At 36.0% G+C, this 17,931-nt stretch overlaps 2 protein-coding genes across 3 annotated transcripts; both read right to left on the bottom strand.

The window, feature by feature from the left end:
- Positions 1-2,257: 2,257 nt before the first annotated feature.
- LOC130979482 (bifunctional nuclease 2) lies at positions 2,258-6,787 on the bottom strand. 2 transcript variants are annotated; one of them, XM_057902936.1, is made up of 10 exons: positions 6,442-6,674; positions 5,230-5,447; positions 5,090-5,139; positions 4,960-5,016; positions 4,501-4,566; positions 4,336-4,407; positions 4,064-4,173; positions 3,833-3,924; positions 3,643-3,707; positions 2,258-3,533 (listed from the first exon to the last, which is right to left on the bottom strand). In XM_057902936.1, exons 2-9 carry the CDS (start codon positions 5,420-5,422, stop codon positions 3,655-3,657), a joined length of 693 nt encoding a protein of 230 aa, XP_057758919.1. In that variant the 5' UTR covers positions 5,423-5,447; positions 6,442-6,674; the 3' UTR covers positions 2,258-3,533; positions 3,643-3,654. The 2 variants fall into 2 exon arrangements, with proteins under 2 accessions (XP_057758919.1, XP_057758918.1); XM_057902935.1 differs by having other exon boundaries at positions 2,261-3,533; positions 5,230-5,442; positions 6,442-6,787.
- Positions 6,788-11,328: 4,541 nt separating this feature from the next.
- LOC130982692 (ankyrin repeat domain-containing protein, chloroplastic) lies at positions 11,329-17,487 on the bottom strand. Its single transcript, XM_057906753.1, has 8 exons — positions 17,151-17,487; positions 14,179-15,073; positions 13,660-13,736; positions 12,878-12,976; positions 12,698-12,796; positions 12,358-12,456; positions 12,161-12,259; positions 11,329-11,840 (listed from the first exon to the last, which is right to left on the bottom strand). Exons 2-8 carry the CDS (start codon positions 14,915-14,917, stop codon positions 11,727-11,729), a joined length of 1,326 nt encoding a protein of 441 aa, XP_057762736.1. The 5' UTR covers positions 14,918-15,073; positions 17,151-17,487; the 3' UTR covers positions 11,329-11,726.
- Between the last annotated feature and the right edge of the window lie 444 nt (positions 17,488-17,931).

The raw sequence follows: 17,931 nt of genomic DNA on the forward strand, positions 1-17,931 counted from the left end.
AAAAAAGGGCGCCTACTTTGATTAGAAAACCCTTATCCAAAAAAGGGCTTTATTTTGTTTAAAACCCTTATCCAAAAAAGGGCAACGAACAAGAATATTTTGTTTACGGCCTTAAAATGCCAGAAGGAAATTGTTCACAACCACCAACATATAAATAAAGTTTAAAAAAGAGGGGACCCACAGGCCGGGCCCCCATATAGCCATAAAAAATTCATTTCTTGATTGGAATAGAGGAATCACCACCACCAGGAGAGGCGCCACCAGGACTGGGAGGAGGAACGGAAGAAGAACCTGAGGCATCCGAAGGACGAGGAGGAGACTCGATAATTCTCTGTCCCCGAGTCTTCAGGTCTGACTCGGAAATGACCTCGGGGACGGAAGGATCAACGATGGCACCGTCAATAACCACCTTGTCGGGGTGTAGTGGAGAAAGGTCCAAGTCGGGAGTGATAACTCTGACTTGTTCCAAGAAAATCCTCCAAGACTCCTCGGCACCATCGGCGATAGAGTCCTCCAACTCGGCATATGCGTTCCGAGAATTCAGCAAGTCCTTCCTCACGGCAACAATATCTTGAAATAAGCTGTGGTAGCTGTCTTGCGCCGTCTTCCTCAGATTAGCCTCCAAAGTACATTGGGCCCGTAGCTTACCCTCCTCCTCCTTCAGGTGATCCCTCTCCTTCCTCAACTTATCTCTCTCCTCCTTCAGCTCCTTCTCATGTTTTTCAAAAATACGAAGTCTCCCCTCCAACTCCTCAACCCTCGAGGTTGCACCTAAGGAGCTAAGGGGAGCCTTCTCAAAAATATCCAAAAGCTTGCCACAGACACCCGCCGTCCTAAAACTCTCCTCGGCCATGGTGGTAAGGTGGTTCCGAACAGAAACATCATCCATATGTATAAAAGGATAGATGTTCTTTCGGACGAATGCCATAGCATCCGCCTTAACCCCACCATCGAAGGAAGAAGAGCCAGACTCTGAAGTCTTGCGCTTCTTCTTCTCGGGTTCGGAGAGAATTTGGGCAGAGGGGGGTGGTCGGGGCAAGCTCGAGGAAGAAAGTACAATAGGTTGAGTAGGAGTGCCAGTGTTCTTAGGAGGAGGAGGTGGAGGGGGAGGAGAGATGACCACCCCGGACCTAGCCCGGGACTTCGCCTTAGCCTCCCGGACCCTTTGGTAGGCCTCCTGAGCATTCTTTTTTGCCATATCTACAAAAGAAAACAAATAACAACCGAGTTACAAGTCGGTAAAATATAAGTCAACAACTCGTCGGTAAAATATAAGTCGGTGGAAACAACTCGGAAATAAAGAATGCATGCACTACCTATTTGGGACTGAACGAAGGTCGGTGTACCCTGGAGAATTTTCCTGGTATCCAAGTATGGGGACTTCCCCCACGCTTCTCGGAAAAACCCTACAATGGCCGCCTCCACCTCGTCTAGGTTGTCTAGACCAATCTTTTCGCAAGGGGTGGCCGGCAGCCAGTAAAGGGGAAAGCGAGGGGAGGAATGCTCGTCCAGAAAAAAGGGGTGGTGGCCCTCTACAGCTTGAACCTTGAAGAAAAAGTTTTTGAAGTCGTGGAAAGATTCGTCAAAAAGGGTGAAAATCCTCCGACCTTGAATGGCTCGGAAGGATACCCATTGTTGTTTGTTGTTTAGCCCACTAAAGGGCTTAGTCATATGGAAAAGATAAAAGAAGATTCTCAATGAAGTCGGGAAGTCTAAAGCGTGGCTTATAAACTGGTAAATCTTCAAAAAACCCCAAAAATTGGGGTGGAGTTGAGTAGGGGCAACCTTACAATGGTGCAAAACGGACATCTCGAAAGCCGAGAAAGGGAGAAAAACACCCAAACGGGTGATCATACATTCGTACATGAAGAAAAAATGAGGGGCGGCCTCATTAACCCTCCCAAAGCAGACCCGGTCTTCAGGACCCGGGATTATCAATTCATATTTGGGCTCGTCCTCGTCCGAAGTACAGAGCCTATGATGAGTTCGGAGGTGAGTGACGAATTCAGCGTCGACCAACGGTTCCTCCCCAAGGACCGTATCGTCAACCCACTGAGAAAGAATGTCTACAGAAGCCATTTTTATGTAAAGAAAAGTGGCAAAAAACCTACAAAAGGGAAAAAGAAAAAGAAAATCAAAAAACAAGGCCACTAAAGAAGAAAGATTCGAAACTAGAATCTACGGGTCAACCTATCTACTCACCAAACAAAACATGCAAACAAAAATGACATGGGAAAAGCAAAACTAACCTTTATCCGAAAATGGAGGTTGGAGAAGAACAGAAGTCTTCGAACGCAAGGATGCAATACGAACAAGATAAGAAGAAGTTTGAAAGATCGCAGAAACGGAAAATGGAAAGAGAGGGAAAGTATTTATAAATAGGCTAAGGGGCACAATGGTAAAAACGAGGCAGTCATTAATGCGACTGCACCGTTACCAAAGCCCTCAATCCCTAAATAAACCCTCAACGGACACGACGCTTGAATTGACGTAACTGTCAGAAACTAAAAGTCGCGGAAATCACGTCGGTTTCCAAGATCCGTGTTCTTTTAAACAAGTCGACTACGAACCCGAGTTAAATATTTGAACCCAAACTTTAAAAAGATTTGGGCTCAAGTAGGGGCACTGTTCATACCCTGGCCCAATGTTAAGGGCCCAGGTCCAATCGAAAGGCCTGATCCATTAGATTAAGCCTAGCAAAGCACCCACCTCCACTCTAGAGGTCGGTGTCCACCCCGACTTGGTACGAAGAAGTCGGTTGTGAGATTAGCTGGCAAGTAAACACTCATTCAAATGAGTAACCGCCCCTAGAATCTCTCTAACCACTTCCTAAAGCCATATCTTAACCTCCCTAAGATAGTGGGACGGTTATTATCCTAAAGATACGGCACTACTCCAACGGTGGTTATTGGCTCACCACTATAAGTACACTGACACACCTCAGGTATTCCTAAGTCCAATACTCTCTAAGACCTGCTTACACCCTTGCTAACTTAGGCATCGGAGTGTCCTTGCAGGTACCACCCCCCATTCACACGCGAGCACAAGTCGGACGGAGCCTCCCGAGTTGCGAACCTACCTGGAATTCTCCTCCGTTATACACTTGGGTCGCCTAACGTCATTCATTGGGCTAATCTCCGGTTACCTACCGTAACACCAATCAAATCCAAATTAGTGCGGTTTTAATCAGTTTTTAATTTAAATTGAATTCGATGAACAGTTTAATTTGAATCAATTTGGATTTGAACCCTAACAGAGAGTAGTTAATCAGTCACTTAAATACTCAAGATCAAGAAAGATATTATGTACTCATCACCAGATATCAATTCCACACTCTTGCAATTCTGAGTATTCGTAGAAGCGGAATTTCAATACATTTTATATACATTAACACGGGTTGATGACTATAATTCACAACTATACATATCATACTTTTTCCAGTTTTCCTCATTTTTGTGTATCTTATGCCTCAATAATATATTCTTCCTGTTGAAAAATTAGGAGAAGATACATTCTCTTCCTCACAAGTTATCCTGTCATTACCATATGAAATATTTCAATACACAATTAGACAACTATACTCAAGACATATTTTTAAGGCAAATTCCAAAAGGTTGAATTGCATAGAAGTAATTTTCAAACCTAACGAGCCAGTTAGTGTTCATGTTTTGATTTACGAAGATTTGCAAGTTTATCTCTCCATATAGCTGCAAAATCAAATCAATTGCATAGCATTAATTCGTAACAAAATGTGATATTAATACTTGCGAGTTGTTAATGCATTTTGATATTAAACTACAATTATACCCAAAACTTGAAAAAATATTTTTACCAGCATCTTCAAATCTTTCATGTTTGATAGCTATATGCATGTTATTCATCATACTAAGTTCTTCAGCTACTAAATCAGGACCATCTACAGCACTGTAAGAAATATACAAAGTTAAAAATCGCAGATGATATATACCAAGGAAAAGGGTTCAATAGAGAATTCTGGTGGTAAAAAGTGAGAATAATATGCCTAACAGTAAGGAACGAATGCCACTCAATAATTATGCAATACCTGTCAAGTACTACATCATAAGTAGGTCTTTTGTTATGCGCTCTGCCCATTCCATAACCAAGCCTGATAGCATCTGCTAAGACAATTTGTTTACTAACATATATTGGGGCCTGCACAAATCAAATTAAAGTCATACAAGTGGATTTGTCTCACATTCATGCATAAATTGCATTTTTAATATGATTTAAGCATAAGAACAGATATGCTAATCTTCGGTTATGCCTCCTTTCAAAAACTTCCTTAACAGATCTTGGTCGATGCAGAATTTATACCTTGCATCTATTTGCAATATTAATGGCATCAGAGGGCCGTGCATCCACACTAATAATATTGCTTTTCCCTGGCTGGATAAGTTAATAACTTTGATGAGAACTTTCATGAGGAGAGAAACAAAAACTAGAGGTTACATATCATATAATAAAGGACTTATTTATAACCTGGCTAAGGTACACTCTGGCAAAATAAGTACTGACCACTCTCTCTGTAATCCTCACCATTATCACCTGAAAGAGTAAATGAAGAAAGACTTTTGAACAATTTATTTGACAATGACCAAGCATGGTAGCGTTATGGGGTACAATGCTATTGCTGTAAAACTTCTGCACTAGGAATCTAGGATAAGGAATGGTTCTTGAATTTATTATCAAGAAGAATTCATAACAATCAAAAGTGGTTTCCACGACAGATGTTATAATGACCTACTCTCCCTATAGAGGGAGTCTTGGGAATTTAAGGTAATACAGGAAGCTAAACAAAAAAGGTCATATACTCTTTATTGCTGCCATCAATAATATCACTTCATAGACCCAACAGACATGCATCAGAATGAAAAAAATAAATTAACAAATAAAAAACCATTGACATAAATATAATGTGGGAAATGCTTAGCTTCATACTTCATGGTCTAGTCTTTCAACCACGTTTTTTGCCAACTGGAACTGGTCTGGACAAACCTGCAACAAAGGATTGATTATGAACAGAAAAGAACTGTGCAAAAGAATGGAATAAAAGAATGCAAAGAATTACCCCATTTTCTTCAACTTCAGGATCAATTAGTTTTTCAATAGCGACCTTTCCTGCAGTGACAAAGAAATGAAGTTAATAAAAATCTGATTTTCACAAATGACGGGGAACGATAAATTAAAGATTTTAACTTTGACACATACCTACAACAATGGGCAGAATATAGTCTCCATCACAAGAAATCTTGAGAAAAATGGTTGGATTCTGGAAACGCTGTAGAAAGCTTTGTCTCATCAAATTATTATCTGATCTCAAATTTCTTCCTTGGACAGCTATGGGAATTGATGGTGTAGAGGATTTCCATCGTAACTCTTCTTGAGACCGATGCCTCCACATATGATAGTGTGAAATTGTTTCTGCGCTAGTTTAAGTAATAAAGATTTCAGGGATGCATACACATGTATAACCTAAATGATAAAAAGAAACAGAGTCACTACAACACACTAAAATGATTTGAAATGAAAAAAAATATATATTAGAAAGAACGGAGGGTAATAGCTATCAGCTTGTCCTCATAGAGAAGCATTTGTGGTAAATGCTACTCAAACAAACACACGCCTATGTAGGTAATATTATAATATGGATTTGGTGATCCTCTAACTTGAGCATAATGGTAATTTAGAAATGAGAGAACAATCCCCATTGCAAAGATATATAATATATCCCTTTATTGACTTAGAATTCATTTTACTATATGTTTATAATCGGGGAAGTACAACGTGTCTGGATTTGCTATCTTCCACAAAATGTAGAACAATAAAATCATGTAGGAAAAGATAAGACTAAACATAAAACAACAACAAACACTGCTTCTCATATTATTACTCTGAGGGCCAAGAGGTAAAAGGACATTGACCGAAGAACAACAAAATTTTGATGGCTCTACTCTAGGAAACACTGAATAAAACAATAGTATATATAAATAATATACATTTCAGAGCTCAAGTTTTTAAAAGGATTGAAGCTAAAGTTTAGGAGGAAAAAACAAAACTTTTTGGTTCAGTGTGATTAAACAGAAAAACATAAAGGGTGAAGCTTCAATAAATGAATAAATAAATAAAACAACAGTGGAATTATTATATCATCATTCAACAGGATGAAGCCATCAATCTCAGACTCAGAGTAACGAATTCAACAAAAGCAAAGGCATAGAGTGAGGAAAAACCGCGTCTCCTGTAACAATATATCCACTGGTGAATTGTGATCATCCCACACCGTCACTTCATAGCTCAATTTCATAATTTAATTTGTTATGTAAAAAAGGGGAAAATGATTTTTTTTTTCCTTTTTCATTTCTCTTCAGAGACTAATACAAGTAAGGCGAGAAAGAGAGAGGTGAGGTTAGGGCAGAGTACCAGAGAGAAGAAGAGAAGCTTCGAGATAGTCATCGTGATGATCGCCGAAGCTGGATCTGCTGCGGGAAGGTCCACGCGAGGAATCGCATGAAATGAGGACCGATTTGCGGCATCGGAGGCGGCTTGTTCGGAGGGAAGGAGCGTGGTGGAGGAGAGGGGAGAGGTCCATTGCGAGGGAGGAGTGAGGGAGGCAGGTGGAGGAACAGCGAGTGGCATTGCCGTGATCGGCGACGGTGGCAACGCCGGGGATCGTACGGACGCAGAATCGGGAACAGAGCATTGTGGTGAAGGTGGAGGAAGAAGAGACGTTGCTTGATACGCGATGCGTTTTGTTTCGTTCTTTGGTTTATAGAGTCACCATAATAAACCAACTTGTAGTATTTAAAGCTTAAATAAGTGTTAAAATTTGTAATTTATTTTATATACGGTAAAAATTCAGATGCAGTTATTAATTTTATAGTAAAGTTAATAATTGAAAATCGTTAGATAAAAATTTAGTCAAGTTAATTAAATTATTTAATGGCGTTCAATTATCAATTTCATATGAAATCGTATCTGAATTTTCATCTTTATATATACAGTAAATTATTAGTTAATAATATATTATTAAATAAAATTTAAATTCGTAACGAATTAATTCTTGTAGCGTGAAACCAGAGTAAAAAATGTAGTCACAGTAAAGTAAAGTATTGTACAAGAATGAGAAAGTTCATTAATATATCTTAACAAAAAAACACACAAGTTTTCTATGACTCAACAATGAGAAAGAAAGTTCATTATATAAGTAGTAAAAAATCAGACGCTAAATCACAACTATTTTTTGCGAATATTGGAATTTTAGGATCTCATAATATTCGTTTTCCACTATATTAGATTCTATCTTCTTGGTTTTAAAATCTTGTTATCTGTAAAATTAATTTGGAGCCCTAATTTATTAATATTATTGTTGCTTTTTTATTTTGAATTAAGGAAAAAGCATGAGATTCTTCGCAGCTTGGTGATAAGGATAGAGAGCTTTTTCTGGTATGCTAGCTCAGCTCTTACTTTTAAATTTTAATTATCAGAATAGAAACTATAAAAATTATTGTCATCCTGTCCCCCTCAAATTTTGCACATGACCAACAACCAAAGATATATTATATATTAATATATATTTCTAAGTTATTTATTCATGGTATTATTCACACCTTATCTTAGTAATCTTTCTTATTCTAATATAATTCATCTCACTTCATTTTACTTTCCTTCTTACATTCATATTTTAATTTAATTATGAAACTCATGCATATGTAAAATTATTTATTTAATGCTGCTTGCTGATATGGACCAAGGGTATTATATGAGAAATTACCATTGTTTATGAAGCAATTAAATTATCATTTATGATGCTAATTTATTTTTTTTTACTTTTTAGTTTGGCATTTTAATCCTTTTTTTGTAATTTATTTCGAAATTTAATTGTCACCATCAAAACCTTAGTTTAACAAATCCCTATCAAGAAGCGAATTATACATAGAAATATCTTTATTGTGCTAGAAAAAAAAATAAATGTACGAAGATATTTTTCAATTTACTGATTTTTGTTTTCTCCCAATCCTTTCCACAAAAAAGTAATTTAATTAATAGATCGCTAACAATGACACATAGAAAGGGAACAAAATTTTCAGAACTAAACGTGTACATTTCGTCAAAGTTTGTTAGGGTCTTTATCCTAACAAGTAGCAACTTTTTTTATTTTTTATTTTTATTTTTCCTTATAGCTTATTGGCTTTCTTTATTCGGTTGCAAACTTGCAATGCTTGATTTCAGAATACAGAAGTAGTGAATTAAATTATAAATCAAATGACTAAGTGTAAAATAGAGAAGATTAAATTAGGGTCCAGTTTATTTTAGATTTTGATGAATAAAAAGAGAAAATAGTCTTCCCAAGAATGGAGAAAAAAATATCAAAATATAGAATACGAATTATTGATTTTGCAGTGATAAAAGAATCACAATCCGTATATAAGTTGAATATAAAAAATTGGATTACCTGTCTATTAATCTAATAGTAATTATAAACAAAAGGTTACAAATAAAAATTTATTGAAAAAAATATTTTAGTTATTATATTTGTATCAATAAAATATTAAAATATAATCGCACGACTTGCACACAAGAAGGATTAATATTTTATTTATACACAATAACGATTTGGTTAAATACAACTTAGCTTATAAACGCCAAGAATATTATAATTATTATTAATTAATATATTTATACATATTAATGATATTATTTTATATATTTTCAATAAAAATCAATTTTAAAATAATAAAATATTTTATATCATAATAATCAAATTTTTTAAAATAATATAATAAATTTTTTATAAATACTATATATATATATATATATATATATATATATTCTTATTTAATAGCTGAAAATTTTGGTTTCAATACATCTGAATTTGATAGTCTTGGCTTAGCATTCGATTTTTGCAAAGAGACACGTGGTTCATTTTTTTTTATATGAAATGTTATGCGTGTATTGTATTTTGTTATGGATATGGGGTGTGTTATATATGAACTTTTTAATTTTAACATGGAAGGAGGATTGGTGTATACCAGAGTTATGAAGGTATATGGTGTTTTATTATGGTATGAGGACTGTGCAAGATAAATCGGACCGTCCGATTGGAGATACTGAAAACACTGGGTCTGATTTGTATATTAGTAGAAAACTCTGAATTCAATATGTGTAAAATCATGGGTCCGATTTTAATATCTACGAAATTCTGTTCCACACAAATCGGACTGTTCGATTTGTGTCCCTCTCTCTTTAATGAAATCAGACGGTCCAATTTTTTTCCACTAAAATAAAAAATTGAACGTTGTCACAACCGTGTATATCTCCCCAATACTCCATAACTCAGCATAACTCACATGTCAACCTCATATAAAAAAATAGCCGTTATATATAAGGGTGCGCCTGCTTTTTGTGAATTGATGGAGTAAAACTTAGTCCGATTCTTTTATTGGTGATGGATTGATACAAATTAGACGATCCAATTTGTGTGGAGAAAAAAAATTTAAAAGTTTGTTGATACTGAAATTGGTAGGTTTGATTTGATTATTTTACTTTTTTTTAATTTTACCCGAACCAAATCCGACCGTCCAATTTGTAAGGATAAAAAAAAATTTAAATGCTTAAATACAAATAGGATATCGGACCATCCGATTCATACCCCTTAATCCTGAGTTGGCAGAACTTCCTCTTCTCCTTTCACCTCGCTCACATTTTCAGAAGTCTTTCTCTCTCGTCTTCTACCTCAAAAAATTACACTGAATTTGAATAATGTGAGGTAGAATATATAGGATAGATGATAGAGTTTTGTTGAAAGTGTATTATCATGGTTAAATTTTGTTGCAAACTTCTATGTGAAAATCCGTTGAAAATTATTATTCCATTTACACTCTTATTTGAGGAACTGAAATGTGTGATCTGTGAGAAGATAGATCCTCAAATATCAAGGAGAGTATCATGTATCTTGTACATATATGCTATACCAGTATTTGGTAGATTCGTTCAATTTCAAACTAAATATGTGACTGATGAAACGAGTATGTAAGGGATGTTTGTATATTGAAACTCGTTCTTAGATACTGTTCATTGAGTTGTATGTTGAATTCGAACAATTTAAAGCCAATCGACAAATCGAACGGGAAGATTATAATAGTGATAGCAAGGAAGAGTTTAAAAGTCAATACGATGTTGTTGATCCAAATGGAGACGAAGATCAAGTTTATGGTACTATGGAAGCAGATGTTGCGGAAGTAGCAAATGCATTAGCAAACCAACATGAAGAGCCATCTTTTATGCGTGTGATGGATCTAGAGGCCATATATGTACTAAAATTTTCTGAATATATGAATGCAAGTATGTAATTTTGATATTTTTATGAAAAATTACAATTTTATTATTTTTAGTATTATTGATTGATTAAGTACTAATTAAGGGATTCCTCACCTTAAACGTGCTGGGAATTAAAGATTTTTGACTCACAAGTCAAGCTAAGCAAGAGATCTAAGGAAGAACATCAAGAAAACACATGTTTTAAGCATGCTTCCTTGAAAACCGAATTCAAAGGGAAAAAGAACAACCATCTAACCTTATTTCCAACCTTGATAAGTTACATGGTTATGTAAAGGAAGAAGAGGGAATCATTTTGGTGTAATAAAAGTTTTGATTTGAGTTTTAGTTGAAAAGAAATCAAGTTTTGAAAATTTAAGTGTCATAAAAATTTCTCTATTCTCTCTCGTAATTTTTGGCCAAAATAAAGAAAATAAGACAGTTTTGGAGGTCTTGGAAATATAAGATGAGTTGTGGTTGATTGGCTTAAAAATGAATTAAAATAATATTAAAATATCTCAAATATATGTAACATATAAATAAATACATAAGATATTAGCATTTGTTTATATATTGATTTGGTTAAATTTAAGATAATAACTTAACTAGATTTGAATAATTTTTAGTTTAATTTAAAGTAATTGCTTGAGTAGGAATAAATACAATGTATGTATTTATATTAATATTATAAATATTTATAATGTATAATTTTAATATTTAATTGATGGTAGTAGAATTTTCTGTTGTGATAGACGGTTAATTCTATTCTAACCTCCATATAAAAAATTAAAAAATCGAGGCACGTCATTTTTCTTTCTAATTTCCTGCAAAGGAAAATTACAATGACTATTATTGGCTTATTTGTCAAAATCTTTGAAAAGTTGTATTGCATGTTAGCCCCATCAGTCATAACATTTGATATTGCCTCAACAATTTTGATTAAGTCATCCATCTGTTTCAGTTAAAGGCAAAAAGACAAGTCAAACCATCCAGAGATAAAAACGAGCAAAGAAAATTCCATTAGACTTTAGTGAGTATCAAGCAGTTGGATACACGACACTGAACACTTACACACACACACACACACACACACACACACACACACTCTTCTAGGATAACTATATTGGTTCTAACTTCTAAACACGTATGCTCTTTTGTTCCATGTAGGAATCAATTTTACATGGAGTGATCTTTGCCTTCCTTACATAATGTCCTTTATCACTTCCTCCTTGAGCAAACCAGAAAATTTCGCCCCATAAGGATGTGTTACAAGATCATGGGAAATTTTCACCCGAGAGAATCCATTACGTGCTAATAGTCATGCAAGACTTCGCAATGACTGCTCATAACTCGCGCGCCAAATCTTTCTGTCGTCATATTGATTATTAGCCCTACCTGGACTCGAGTCTTGTGCGCCCTTGCGGCAACTTCAACAACTTGATTAGCTCATATGTTCTGGGACTTTGACCAGAGTAAAGGCAAAGATCAAGTGGTGTTAAACCATCCTGAGACAAACAACACAAGAAGAAACTATGAGCCTTGAACACTCTGTTACTGTTTTAAGCACCAAACAAATTATTGAAGCAGCGTGTAACAAAATCTATTAAGCTCTATTGAAACTGATTCAATAAACAGACTAATTGATGCCGTCAAGATTTGACAAAACTAAATATTAGATTGTGATACTGTAAAAGAAAAATCTTTTTAATTACTATGGGTCGCGAGAAACTAGCATAACATATGCAGCAATTAACAATTCCTCAGGCATTTTAGAAATTCTCATCAACAACAGCAATACCAAGCCAAAGTACTAGTAGGAAATTACCTTGTTCTTTATTGTCTTATCAGCACCTTTAATGAGTAGAAGCCTAACTAAATCTGTTCTCTGAGCTTGAATGGCAAGATGTAATGGTGTCCAGCCATCCTGTGATGGAGCAAATCAATTGTCTTCTCAAGCAGTTCATCACAAAATTGACAAAAGAAAAAGAGTTTATAAGATGAATTTGAGAGTACTAATCATACATTGTCCTGAAGATTTATATCCACATTGTACAATAAGAGAATTTTAATTGTCTGGCTAGAAGCTGTTTGTACTGCATAGTGCAACAAGGTGGCCCCATCCTGTTTACAAAAACAACAGAGTAGAGTTTCAGCAACAGGTAACTAAGGCTAATGTTCGATATGCTCTTCACATTAAGATGAAATCCTTATGACTAGATGTGATTAGACTGTTGATTATTTCCAACTGGCGGCAAAATAGGCGGCAAAATCTAACTTCCAAAAGAAAACTAACAAGTAAAAAGATTCACATATGCAATGAAAACAGTCCAAACAACAAGACAATTTAGTAGTTTTTACTCACTCTATCCAATACGAAAGGATTAGCTGAATTTCTCAAGAGATAGTTAGTAATCGCTTGCTTTTTTCCAATGATCGCTTTGTGAAGAGCTGTCAAACCATCCTGGAAACAAGTGAATCATTACAGTTCTGCGAGAGGATCGCACACATTTTAGTCTCTAATGCGGCAAGTTAATATGTATACCTTATCAACAGCATTAATATCTACATTATGCTTCATCAAAGAATCTAAAAGGTAGAATTCTCCACATGCAGCAAGAGTGTGCAGCGGAAGCCATTTTTCCTGAAAATATCAGTATTAGCCATAAGTTAAATAAATAACATAATTAAGTTCACTAAAAGGCTACAAATAAGTAAATCAGGGCCTACTTCTCTATACCTATACTACAATTCTGCCAAGGGAAAATGTAGAAGGTTTCTGATTCCAAGAATGAAGCGGCATAGAACATCTGCAAATACCGAGATTACTCAGGCTTGGTTTGGTAAAGCTTTTCGGAGAGGTGCTTGTGCTTTTTAAAAGTATAAACACTTCATTTTGCATTTGGTAAATAAAAAGCCCATGTGCTTATGCTTGTAGTTGTTAAAAGTCAGGGGTGCTTTTGAAAGCACCTAAGGGAGAGCTTTTTAAAGTTGGCTTGTGCTTATCAAAATTAAAAAGTCTAATATAACCTCGTACATTAATTAATATTCAAATTTAATTCTTATATTAATGTCTATTATAGTATTTTTAAATTTTAAAAGCCATTTTACCAGACGCACTTCTTGTTGCTTATGCTTGATAAAAGCCATTTTTAATTTAATTTACCAAACACAAATGCTACAACTTTTAAACAGTAAAAGCTTTACCAAACTAAGCCTCAATACACCACCTCTATAAGGTGAAAGTGAAAGATTCTCGTTCCCAATAATCATATTAAAACCAGCAAATAGCCATCTATCATTGTTGATAAGACATGGAAAACTTACTGAAGTAGCAGCTTCCAAATCTGGTACTCGCTTATTCAATAAAGCCTTCTCCTCCTTAGTGAACAACCTCCGGTGACCTATGAAAAGGCATACACATTACACACTGCAAAGAGAAGCTTAAGACACCACTCTTTGAGAACAATGAAACAAACAACGAATAAAACCATTTATTCTATCACAGTTAACAAGTCCATTATCTTAATCCGTATATTGCCACTCAATAACCACCACAATGTAAAGCCCTACAGAACCAATCAGTTAGTTATCATACCAATCATACATCTATGCTGCACAAATACAAATGCAAATACGAAGTATTGAATACAACATGATACAATACTGAAACACCGCATTTCTATGAAAGAACTAGTCACAAATTTAAGAAATTTAAAGTAGCAGTATTTGATGCAGATACACGTACACAAGTAAAAATGAAATATTTGTGTCAACTCTTATAGCGTACATACATACATACATCAAGGTTGCAAATTTCCAGAGACCAAGTTAAAAGGGAGATACCTTCGTTGTTCTTAGTATCAGCACTAGCAGGGTCATAGTCCTCACTATTGAAAAACTCAGTGACATTGTCCAAACCCTTCCCATAAACAGCCCACTTAGGATTCTTAGGCTCTACACGCCGACTACCACCACCACCACTATCATACCCATCATTCAAGTCACCTCCTTTTCTGATGGAACCTTCCTCTTTCACTGGAAAACCAGAAGGGTTATCGAGAACAAGGGGTTTCAGTTGTGCCAACTTGGCCTCCTTATAAGCCTTATACTCGTCAAGGTTCATGTCCCTCAATGGAACCAAGCCTTGTCTCTTCTTCATAACCTTGCTGTTGAACTCCATCTCTTGAGCAATCTTGCGCCTCTCCTTCTTGGTTATGTTGAGTTCTGCCTGAACCTCCCTCCATTTGTCGGGAACCAAGTTTTCAGTGGCAATTTCAGGAACCTGCTTCTTGGAACTTGGTTTGGTTCTGGTTGGGGTGAGAGTGCGAGAATTATCAGCGTGGGAATTGGTCTGGTTTTGCGAAATGGGGTCATCGAAAATTCCTTCCTCGTAGACGAGACAGTCGCCGATAACGTGTTCGTCTTCTTCTTCGTTGAAGGACTGGAAGGATGTGGGGAGAGAGTGTGGGTTCTTCCAGATTCTGGGGAATTTGAGAAACTGCGGAGAAGGAGTGAAGAATGGGAATGAACAGAAGATAGAGGGAGGATGAGGAGGATTCAGCAGAGCCATGTAGTGGAACATAGCCCACTTGGATGCTGCTGCTCGGAACCGTATCTTTGCCTGCAAAAGGCTTTGTGGATTATGGAAGGATTCAACTGCAATTATAGGTGTCAGAATCGAACCGGGGATTGAACCGATCAATCTACTGGATCACTGGTTGAACTAACTGATCCGATCCTATTTAAATAAAAATAGACATATTATTAGTCAATACTATACTAATAACTTAATTTGACATAATAATAATGACAATCAATTAGACAATTAGCAATCAATTCCAATTAAGCAATTAACAATCACACTTTAGCAATGAAGCCTATTAACAATTCCCAATCAATTCTAACAGTCTATTAGCAATTAACGATCAATTCTACAGAGCTTATTATCTAATTCTAATCACACTATCACATTGACAATCAATTAAGCAATTAGCAATCAATTCCAATTAAGCAACTAACAATCACATTGTAGCAATGGAGCCTATTAAACAATTAACAACCAATTAGAGCCAATCAACAATCAATTCTAACAATGGTAATTTCAGGGCCCTCAAAATTAAAATTAAAAATAAGGTGCATCCCTATTATTTTTATTAGCAGAATCATAATAGCATAACCACAAAGTAAAACTAAATAACTAAATACCAATCTCCAAAATTCTCTTTAAAAATTCAAAATTAGCAAACCAACACAAAATCTGCAGTCTGCAGCATAACTAAATATGTAGCAAGCTTCCCATTCAACAAATTAACAAATTCGAGTCTTATCATAATTTCATAACCAATCAATTAGTCAATTACATTACATACTAGCATCATAAGAAATCAGAGCTCACAAACACACAAAACGAGCAGCGAGCTGACGAGCAAGAAGAGTGATGGCAAGGACGGACGACGACACGAGCTGACGAGCAAGAAGTGAAGCACAGCTCGAGGAGACGCGAAGGCGAGAGACGCGCAAGCAGCCGAGCTCAGACGGAGTAGAGAGGCGCGGCGACGGCGGAGATGTCGAGGTGAGCTCCCAGCGACCAGCTCTGTGGTGTGTGTGGGCCGTTAGGAATAGAGAGAAGAAAGTGTGAATGAGAGAGCTGGGGTGGGGTGGAAGGTTCTGAAAACCGAACCAGTCATTGAACCATTCTAGTTACTGGTTCACTGGTTCATAGGTTCAACCGTTTCGACCGTAGTTAAACCGAAAAAACCGTTTTATAATAAAATAATAAATAAAATATAAATAAACATATTCAAATACAAATTCAAAAGTCAAATAACAAAAACAACCAACCATACATAAAATGCCAACATCCAACTGATCAAGTTTGTCATTCAATCTTATTAGTCATTTGGGATTTTCATGAGATCAGCTTGACTTATTCCGTTGGATAACTTTTAGTAAGGTATAAATCCAAGTCAATATATGGAAATGCAAACCAAAAACTGAATGTTTGCAAAACATTTCATTGATCAAATGCTGAAATGCGGTGAGATCAAACAACAACTACCAAGCATCACAATTAATCAATCAATGCTTCAAAAATTAATCATGCTTCAAGCAATTAACAACAAGGTTTAGAACCAACAATTAATCAATGTTTCAACAATTATTATTACAAAAAATCTGAATAGAAAATCCAGCAACCCACTAACAAAAAATAAAGACAATCTCAATCTCAAGAATCACAATAACACCAGTAATTTAGCAAATTAACAAATTAACAATTTGATAAGAACAAAGCAACCCAATAATCTCAATTTCAACTTTCAAGAATCACAACAATTTAACGAACTAACAAGTACAAAATCCAAATAGAAAATCCAGCAACCCAATAACAAAAAACAAACACAATTTCAATCTCAAGAATGAAGAATCACAAGAACAGCAACAATTTAGCAAATTAACAATTTGAGAAGAGCAAAGCAACCCAATAATCTCAATTGCAAGAATCACAATAACTATTTAACAAATTAACAAGTGCAAAATCACAGGTTCACAAGTACCCACATCAAATCACTCCAACCCAATAATCATGTCAAAATTATTCGATAATAATTCAACCTAGTAACAAGTTACAACAACAAAGTGCACAACTTAAGTAACAATAATTATTCAACAATCATTCAACAAAGTTCACATTTCACTTCACAGTTCACAGAAAAATAAAAAATATAAATCATAGACATAGCTCACCGTTCACGGTTCACAATTCACAGAACTTCACAGTAACAACAAATTATTCAATTATTGTTAAAAAAAATTACCTAGAAGCTAGAAGCTTTGAACAGAGCACGCAAGAGGGAGACACCACGACAAGGTTCACCTTCGAATGGGCTTCGAACGGCCTTTGAACAGGCAGTGGCTGCAGTGGAACAGAGCTGGCGCCGACGGAAGTGACTGCGCGACGGAGGCTTCCACGTTCGCACGGTGGCTGCTGCGCGATGGAGGGGAAGGAAGGTTGCGACGGCTGCTGCGCGATGAAGGGGAAGTGAGGGAGCAGGCGGTGGCTGGACGGAAGTGAGGGAGGAGCAGGAACTCTGGACTGAGTGTGAGAGATACAAGAGAGGCTAGCGCGTTCTGGTTCTGGAGGATAGGGCTGTGGAGGAGTTAGGGTTCATTGATTCAGAATCAATGAAACGGCGCCGTTTGCTTCCCAATTCAAAAAACCGGCCGGATCACAATTCGGTTCGACCGATTGGTTCCCGGCCAGTTCGACAGTTCGATAACGATTTCTGAAATTGGCGGTTTTTGCATTTAACCGACATCATTTTGGGGTCGGGATTTTTAAAAATTAAAATATCGAACCAGTCTGAATTTCTCAAACTATCAGTTCATCAGTTTTTACCAAACCCGTCCGGTTCTCACCGATTTTATTCCTTGCACCGTCCCATACTCTGCCAAGGAACAGGTTTTTCGGTCCGACCTACAGATCGATTCGATTCAAACAACCATGATTGTAACAACTGATTATTTATATTGTTATTGTTTATTTTTTTAAATATAATTGATAATTGACTATATAAGAATTCATTTATTTATATTAAA

Source organism: Arachis stenosperma, chromosome 5, assembly GCF_014773155.1.
Source record: "Arachis stenosperma cultivar V10309 chromosome 5, arast.V10309.gnm1.PFL2, whole genome shotgun sequence".
NCBI classification, from domain to species: Eukaryota; Viridiplantae; Streptophyta; class Magnoliopsida; order Fabales; family Fabaceae; genus Arachis; species Arachis stenosperma.